The sequence below is a fragment of the Conger conger genome, chromosome 9 (genome assembly GCF_963514075.1).
Source record: "Conger conger chromosome 9, fConCon1.1, whole genome shotgun sequence".
In the NCBI taxonomy this organism is placed as follows: Eukaryota; Metazoa; Chordata; class Actinopteri; order Anguilliformes; family Congridae; genus Conger; species Conger conger.
Genome location: NC_083768.1, coordinates 34,642,259 through 34,652,063, shown reverse-complemented (window position 1 = coordinate 34,652,063; position 9,805 = coordinate 34,642,259). Strand labels below are relative to the sequence as shown.

At 38.0% G+C, this 9,805-nt stretch overlaps 1 protein-coding gene across 1 annotated transcript; it reads right to left on the bottom strand.

Annotated features, from left to right (window-relative positions):
* Nucleotides 1-5,334: 5,334 nt before the first annotated feature.
* LOC133137456 (forkhead box C1-A-like) lies at nt 5,335-7,558 on the bottom strand. The gene has a single exon (XM_061255745.1). It carries the CDS (start codon nt 7,209-7,211, stop codon nt 5,787-5,789), a length of 1,425 nt encoding a protein of 474 aa, XP_061111729.1. The 5' UTR covers nt 7,212-7,558; the 3' UTR covers nt 5,335-5,786.
* Nucleotides 7,559-9,805: the final 2,247 nt, after the last annotated feature.

The window sequence follows — 9,805 nt, the reverse complement described above, 5'->3', positions numbered from 1 at the left end:
AACGATACGAAACTATTATTTGGGTTTTTTGCCAACCCGCTTCCCCCATCAAAGAAAATCAATAATCTACCGTGTTCAGAACGTCAAAAAATGAAATTCACAGTTTGCTAACTTCCTGTCCTTAACAAAACCAGCACATATACTTACACCTGCGCAAAAAACGTTTATGTCCATGCGATATGTGCTTGCGGTGTAGGTTAGTTGAATTACTTGTTGTTTAAAAACTCAAAGTCGCGTTAAATAAATATGTAATATTATTTTGGATTTCACAGTAGACCCGTCATAATTAAGAATATATTGTAAGGACTTAACAGACCGGAGTAGAAATATAAGTCCATACAAAGTGTCGAGAGGATGCAACTCTAATTGAATGACGACCTTAGATAAATATTGCCCATTAAAGATGAATTAATATGAGCATATTGCTGACACGTCATGTTCGGTCTCTTGAATTTAAGCTGCGGATGCGATGATAAAATAAACACACAATAATGCTCAATAAAAAAATGAAAAAATTGGTGAAATATGGATTTAACATATCAAGGACGTTACAACTTTGCAAACTTTGCAAATATGAGAGATATTTTTGGGTCAAGGTAGGGAAGTTGATTGACAGGTACGTTTGATAAACTCTGACCTTTCATCTTTTCATCTTCCTTAAAATTTGAACATCTTAGTTTTCCTTTATCTCTTTAGATTGTAATTAATGACTTCGGTCCATATTTGAAATAGTTCTCACTTGAACAATATGTCACCTGGACCAGTAAAATCGGACTCCTTGGTTAAAAGTAGGTAGCTCCTTAAGAAGCTCTCGGTTAAAAGTAGGTATTATGTACGGCATTGGTTTTTCAGTGAAATTTTGAAAATAACATTTTATACAAATATATATATGCGTTTGTTCAAACGAAGTAGGCCAGCCTCGATATGAAATCAGACATATATAGTGGTTTGGTTTTCTTCAGTAATTTAAGATCATGATTAAGTATTAAGCCATTTACCAACACTTACCTTTTAGCTTGTTGTAGGGCTTATGCAAAAGGGATTACTGACAATATAGGCCAAGCCGACGCTAGGTTTTTGCTCCAAATGAAACATCTTAATCCCTTGGATTCAGTGGCTAAGAGCAGCGACTGATTTGGCTAGTATGAAAATTCAGTATGAATAATTAGAACCACGACGCTCGTTAATTATTTGAAGTAAAGGACGCAAGCACACCATGTACGGCGCGCAGTGAATATGGGGTGCAGCCTGCATTAATGCGTGCAGTAAAATTCATAATTAACTACAAAGCACATGGTCCGTTTTAGTACTATGTTCACTCGCCGCTGCGATTCTGTGTGTATTGTTATTATTTGTATTATTACTATTCTTATTATGCTATTATTATTAGTATCAGTAGTAGTAGTAGTAGTAGTAGTAGTAGTAGTAGTAGTAGTATTAGCTAGTATTATTACTGTTGCTATTATTATTATTATTATTATTATTGTTGTTGTTGTTGTTGTTGTTGTTGTTGTTGCATTTGCCCATAATAATAATAATAGGAAGAAGAAGAAGAAGAAGAAGAAGAAGAAGAAGAAGAAGAAGAAGAAGAAGAAGAATGTAATACTTGGATTTTCCCTCCCAATGTGGTAGTATTCTCGATTTTTAAATAATGATTTAGACGTCTAAACTAAATCATGGGACTGCATTGATTTGTGACAGTATGCTCTTGTTCCCTAAGCTCAAGCACGTACATATTCTAAAGGCGTGTTGAGTTGCCTTTTTGATTAGGAAATCACTAATGACCAAAGGAAGCACAATTAACACTGTTTTGTTTCAAAGGACACAGAAAGCCTCTTCAGTCATAAATAATAGCCTTATTCGCCCGGGTCGTTACGCTTCAAATCTGGTATAGCCCACGTTTAAATGGCTTGCTTTCTGTTGGTTTCTGTAAAATGAATAAACAATCTGCTATTTCTGCGGGTCTAATGCATTTCGCGAAATAATATTCCAAAATAATGTATTTTGGAATAGACTGTGCGCTCTCTTCACCTTTCCCCTGCAGATGTTGATAGTGCAGTATACTGCATGACGTCCGCCCAGCTGACCCCCGTCTCATTCTCCGTCTTTTCAGTCTCAGGAAAAATGATTGCACGCTCTGATTGAATTTTATTCCTTCCTGACCTGGCCCACTCTTGAGAGCGTCATTAATCTTGGCCTAACACGTTTGTTTATTACTCGGGAAAGAATCGAATGGTTTTTATGAGTCTGATTGCGCTTCTTTGTGTGCGAAGGAGCATTCAGGAAGGTGCATTCCATTGCAGAATTTTAGACGACTGGGTTGGCTGTACACATGTTGAATAGTCCAGTTCACTTAATTGAATTTAATTTTTGACATTGAGGTAGTTTCCAGTAGGAGTATTTGTGCTGTTGTTTATTGTTCATACTAGCGTTTGTACTGCTCTTTCAATAGTCTTTTTGCTTCCAAATTAAAATGAGTATTAAAAACCCTGAATGCCTGAGCATCAAAAACAGTAAATTATCTTAACTGAGCGTGACGCAGATGAGACATAAAGACAATGCATCCTTAATTTGTGAGCTAAGCACAGATTCAAAGTAACTTAAATTCATTATGACGTTAACCTTGGTGCACATAATTCAGCTGCTTACTTTTTTCCGGGGGTGAGGGAGGAACACAACTGGAAAACAATTGAGACGGGGAAAAACACTTTAACATTTGTTGAGAAGTTAGATGTAAAGTGTAATATAAAATGCAAAAATGAAATCTTTTTAAGTTATTCATAAACACAACTATATTGGATAAATATGTTACTATCTGCATTCTGCCTGTCAGGTTGAGGTGCGAAGCCGTTTGATTGTGAAGTCCACTTGCGCCCAAACAGCCTACTTTTAATTTTGCAGGTAGCCAAAGTAACAAATATTCACCTCAATCTCATAAAAATACAGGTCAACTGTTTTATGGTAATGTAAATTCAGTCTTCACACCAGAAACTAAACATCTATATTTGTCATTTACATAATACGAAATACTTAAGTCAATAAATAATTTCCTCCCTATTAACAACTATATTCGATATTCCATAATAACAGTTTAGGCTCTTTGGAAATTATTATTTGGGGATTCGATTTTTATTTTGTAATAATTACTATTTGATAACCTGCGATTTTTAGAGCACGTAGTCAACTTCCTATTTCAATTCTTCACGGCATGCATATTATGTATATTATGTATGATTATATTTGTTACATAGAACTTTAAGGCCGACAATATTTAACAAAATTGTAATGATGTGAAGATAGTTTACTTTGGAGTTAATCAGACCACTTAAAAAAACAGACTAAAAAGCACCACATACATATAGGATAACACAGACAACAGAGCGCATGCTGTATAAAATAAAGGCGAGAAAAATCCGTCCAATACATAATCTAGTCTGCACATTATTTTTGCTCATACTTAAATCATGCATTGAATGCACTACATCGCTGCTACCCTAACGGATTACAACTGGTAAAATAGTATGTCGGTCAATTACAATTGTAAACTTGACAACAGAAGAAATAGGCCCTACCATTTGTCCAGTTAAGGAACAGCTGTCAAAAACAGGCCACGATGCCAGTCGCTCTGGACCTTGGTTTTTTGGCAGAATTTACAGGGTCTAATCGTTGTCGCTTTGTGCTTGGATTAAAACACCGGACCAACCAAAGGAATTACAACGTATATGAACATGCATTTTATTAAGCAATCAGTGTTTGCCTATACCTGAATCATGTGTTTGCTTTTACAAGGTTCTGTTATTTATAGCGCAGGACTCACAGGCTACAGCATTTTTTTTAAATAGTTTCAATAAATCTATATTATTATTATTATTATTATTATTATTATTATTATTATTATTATTACTACTACTATTATTCCTAATATTATTGTTATCATTATTATTATTATTATTATTATTATTATTATTATTATTATTGTTGTTGCTGTTATTATTATCATGCCATGTCTATGTGTGTTTTGTGTACACACTTGTATGTGCGTGGATGAGCTGCATTTAGTACTACTGATGTATCTCTTGTCATACAAGGAGTGATGTCAACTAAGGAACGGAGTGTACCTACGAACACACGCAGGCATTCAAAGGCACATATTAAATAGACTAAGGAACAGTTAAAACGTCAAGGAGGCCTCAGGTCAAGACGATGACAGACTGGGCATTTCTGAGAGACTGAAAAAAAGAAGAAAGGAGGGCCTCATAAAGCAATTCAAACACTACCACCTTAACTAACAATCTGTTTGCAAAACAGAAAACAAGTAAATTAGTTATGTGTTGTTATTTGACGTGGTAAACGTGCCACTAATTTGTTCCATTTCTACATTCCAGGCCAAGTAAACCGATATCCTTTGTGCTGAGATTGGCTTCTTACAGAGAGAGGAAGGGGAAGCTAAGTGAAGGCAGTTTTTAAAGCAAAAAAAGTAAGTTACCTGAATAGCCTACTAAAAACTAACAGAAAACAATTTCATAATTTTAAAAATTTAAAGCAAATCGAGGAGACTAGCTAACCTATTCTATAAGTATCACGAAAGTGCATTTAATTATAGTTTTACTTTATCGTATGAATGGCTAAACGATTTTCGTTCGCGGGATTACGATGCCTCACGTTGAATTTCAATCCCCCACGGTACTTCATATATTTAAATTTAAATTAAATCCAAGGCTATAAACTATGCATGCGGAGCAATGTGACATTACCCACGTATGTTATCCGCATTTGTAAATGCTCATTAAAGTTAAACACCGTTTCTACTTATGGTTTCAGATTACTAAAAAACAACTACCGAAGGGCATGCAAGTGCACAGGCCTTGCTCATCCTGCATCCCAACATTTGCCAATAAATTATGACAATTAATTTACAAATATGCTGACCATGACAAAAAAGAAACATGTTTACTCTGAAAGCAATCGGTCATCATTCACATAGTGGAATGTTACAGTTTTTTTTTTTATTATTGTGGTTGCTGCTATAGTTTTTATTGTTTTATCCAGGCCGTTCCTACCGTAGTATATTCCATTATATACAATACAGACAACAACTTGCAGTCAACTTCCCTATAAAGATTGCAAATAAATATTAGTATTTAAGTAAAGTATTTAAATAAATATTTTTAGTAAAAGAGAAACGTTTTGCAGAAAAAAGTAGGCCGTGAATCCATGTTTTAAGTTTTAAGCGAGTTCAATATTGGCCGGGCCAGGACTATATGCCATTCTTCCAACTGCCCCAACACATTTCATGCACGTTGACATAATCTAAAAAATCAGGCATACTTTTAACTGAAATAAAATGGGAATTTATTAAACAAACAATGCAATGCCTTCAGAATATTTTCAACAAAAGGAGAAGATTGATACGGCGATATACAGGTTCCAATTTTTATAGTGGAACATTTCTGAACACTTTAGGCAGTTCAATTTAGAAACACTTGGTGGTGTTTGGTCCTCAATATCCAACTACATATTCGAAAATAAATTACTATATGCAATTTACATTTAATAGAGAGTCCATGAAATATTGGCATATGGTTTTAACATCATCTTTTAAAACATCAAGATAAAACTTACGTGTTATCTGGAGCAACAGTGCCCTTAAAAACCAAGATTAGGTTCTCTGTCTCTGGGCACGATTTCAAGTTCATTTGTGGGGCAATAGACGAAAAAAAAAATACTTGGGCTTATTTAATATAAATTTTTTAACAAAAATGATTGACAGAAGACAGTGTTTTTGGTCAGAACTTGCTGCAGTCATAAACAAAAGCCCCGGATGTGCGGTAAATGGATTGGCTCGAGGGAAAGGACATTTGACAACTGTTATTCCCGTTCACAGGAGAATTATTCAAGCCAATTCGCTGGGATTCAAACATTTCTCGGACGGAGTGAAAGTTCTGTTGCTGCGCGGGGTATGCGCCACCAAGATGGCTTAGATCACCAGTTTGGTTTAGGTACCATGAAGCAAGCCGTCCCTGATGAGGGTGGTGGCCGTCCTGGCCGGAACTTAGATTGCCGTGGGTCAGTGAAGAAGTGGTGGTAGTGATGGAGTAATCGGGCAACGTTTCGTCAACCGTGGTAGTCGGCGCAAGGTGACCTGATCGATCCCCGGCATACAAACTCATGGCCTGCATATTACAATGGTACGTCGCGTTTGAGTTTGTGGAAATGGCGTTTTGGTTACAGGGCGAGCTGTAGACGGGAGTTTGGTTTGCATAGTTGAGCGACAAAGAAGGGGCTATACCTGTCCTGGAAGAGGGCACGAGTGTGGAACTTAGCTCCGTGGCGACCTGGGGGGACCCCCGAAGCGATGTCATAATGTTGTCCACACTGAATCCTTGACCAGAGCCCTGGCTGTGGTGGTGATGCTCGGAACTCTCCAAATTTATGGATCGGTTAGACGGGATACTATGGGGACTTCCAGTGGACATGCTGCTACTGCTGTCCGGGCTCTCAATTTTGGGCACAGCACTCAGGGTAGGCGAAACGGCCTGCGGAGGAGTCGCAGTCCCGTTCTCTGTCTTTATGTCCTGGATCCTGACCGGCTGCGAGCCCTGCGCGAGCTGCTCCTGTTCCCGACCAGGCTGCCTTGCGGGCTGCGGCTCCTTAGTAGTCCGATCCTCCTTCTCTTTAAGGGCGTCCTTCTTTTTGAACCGTCGCCTCCTTCTCAAGAAGCTGCCGTTCTCAAACATATTGTACGAGTCCGGGTCCAGCGTCCAGTAGCTGCCCTTGCCGGGCTTCTTGTCATCCCGGGGAACCTTGACAAAACACTCGTTGAGGGATAAGTTGTGCCGGATGCTGTTTTGCCAGCCCTGTTTATTATCTCGATAAAAGGGAAACCGGTCCATGATGAACTGATAAATCCCGTTGAGGGTCACCTTCTTGTCTGGCGAGTTTTGGATGGCCATGGTGATTAGAGCGATGTAACTGTACGGCGGCTTCACCATATCTTTCGGCTGAGGCTGCGGATTGTACGGCCCGTACGCACGAGCCATGCTGGAGGAGTACTGGTCGTGGGGTGCGTGGGTATACATGCTCATTGGGGCCGGCATCCCAGCGTATCCTCCGCCAGCGGCTCTGTAGTAACTCTGATCGCTACTTATATAGGGCACGACGCCCAGCGAGTTGGGGCTGGAGACGGAATAGCGCGCCTGCATTTCGCCCATCCACAGCTCCAAGCTGTCCCTGAAAAGCGAACTTTCCAAAGTCTTTAGCGTTATAACTCCACTTTTCTCGAAAGTTTCAATTTTGCATTCAAACCACGGCTTCTGTTCTGACGCTGAAACCAACACGGGAAGGAAAGATAGTCTCAGATTTGAGCGACTGCCGCCTCATTCAGCAGGAACGAGCATTGAGAACTTCTGAACTTGGACCATCCGTCACGAGAGAGGACTCTTTTCACGCAGTTAAACTTTTTCCTTTTTGCTACTTGGAAAGCTCCTCCCAAAACGCAATTCTGTCATCCAATCAGAGACTGTCGTCTGGAAAAGCTGTAGCTATGCCTTTTGCTTCTGGCCACACGCACTTCAGGGAAAGAGAAAAAAACTTAGATGAGGTGTAGCCAACTCCCTGCCCAGTTCAGCAAGCTAACAGATGACTAAAGGGGAAGCACGGTCCAGCGTATACAAGCAGATCCTGAATAAGAACGTATAAGCATTTTTTGTTTTTAATTAGGCCAATCCCTGATTCGCCAACAAGATCAATTATTACAAATACACGTCGATGACAGTCGATATACACTCTTGCAAATGCTGATATTAGTAGTATAAAGCCTATTTTACAATTCCAAGTAAAAAATGAATTATAGTATTATAAATTAGTATTGTCTGAAATGTAATTTGCAGAAGGTGCAGAAAAATCGGCACCTTCAGCCCTGATCAATATTGTATGGCGAGGAAACCGAATGCTTATTTTGGGAATTAAAACAATAAAGAATTTATTTTAAAATAAAAAGGCGGAATGATCCGATTTGAAAGTTATAGCACTCTAAATGAGGAGGCATGGGATAATAATGCACGTGCTCGCTTCCTGTAGTTTAGGGCAGTAATGAAGGGTTTATTAACATTAGCCGCTACTTAAAAGTTCCAATCAACGCTTGGGTGGGATCAAAGCGCGCAGCGGGTCACTCACCTCCGAAAGCAGGGAGGAATAAACAACCTAATTACGCTACAATTAAGCCCATTTTCCACGAAAAGGAGACAAAGCGTGAAAAATTGCATGGGTGTTCGAAGGAGATTTAGCTAAGCTACGTTTTTTTAACCAAACGGACACCGCCGACACCTGACAAGTCATTATTATTTGTCGTAAAGGTGAAAATGCAAATAAAATAACTCAGCTATCCTTTGTACAATTAGATGACGGTCATGCTTTTTACAAATAAAGGTTATTAACCTACTTCATGCATTGTTTAAAACCAATAAGCTAAATATTAACGCATATAATAGCTACTGCCTAGCGGTTAAAATAGATTATATCAATTGACCATATACCAAATGTAGCACATTTTAATAGCCATAGGCTATTGGTGTGTATAATTTAGTTTTAAAAAATAACTTATGCACAATTATGTTATAGGCTACAAATGAACATATTTTGCAACTGAAATTAAGAAAGTTGCGCACAATATGAACATATTTCAAGAATTAATTTCTACCTAAAATGTGAAATATCATTCTGAATATAATTTTTCTTGCATGTTTAATTACTTCACTATTTTTGGAAACATCGTGCATAGGTTTTATACAGCAACACGTCAATACATTTACTGAACAGCAGAATGTTAAATGAATAAAAATGATACGGGCTTGTTTAAGAGAATTAAGCAGAAAAGTAGCTACAAATATATTAAATATACGTAAATATACTGAATCGATTGGGCATCAAAACATTTCACATAGGCATTGTAATGTACTGTTAGATCATACTTTGTGACAGCGAGCAGTTCATTTGGTTTGAAAATAGGAAAGAGAACAATGAATTTCATCTTTGTGTGACCGTGCGGAATGGCTTTAATATCTTCACAATCCCCTACAGATCGACCTAATTAAGAGGCCATGGACCCTAGTTGTCCTTTGCGGGTTTCCCCTTTCGGAGACCGAGGCGTGAACTTTCCCTCTGCCCCGGGCTGTTTACACAATTCAGAACTCCACTCTGACTTGACCTTAAGCCTTGCCATAGTTTACCAGTTCATCACAATTAACCTTGTTACCGTTATCGCTGTTGCCATGAGCATAATGTTTATGTTAATATGAGTATAATAACTAGTCATTATTATTATTATTATTATTATTATTATTATTATTATTATTGCACACCCAAATGCTCAGTGCACAATAAACAATGATAGTCTATAGCCATACTTTTAAAAATAGGCTAGCGTAGCCGACACATTTCGTCCCGATTGTACACCATAACTGATAGCGAGTTGATATTAAACTGAACAATAAATAGTTACATTAACAAATAAAATATGAATAGGCTACATTTACTATTTTCTGCCTTCAAAATTCGAAATACCTTCCACTTTTTTACTTCGCCAACGGAATGTAGGGGCCACGCTTTAATTTTGTTTTTTCTCTCTTTCTTGCGGAGCCTAGCTATAGAGCTATTTGACCAACATCTAGCCAACCTAGTGATTGTAGGGCTACGTCATAAACTATAAACTCTTAAAAAGCAAAAACGTTGGATTTTATGTAGGCTTGTGATTTGTTTCCACTATTTTGGGTAATTTTGTCGCTTTAGTTGGCCTTTAGGACTATAT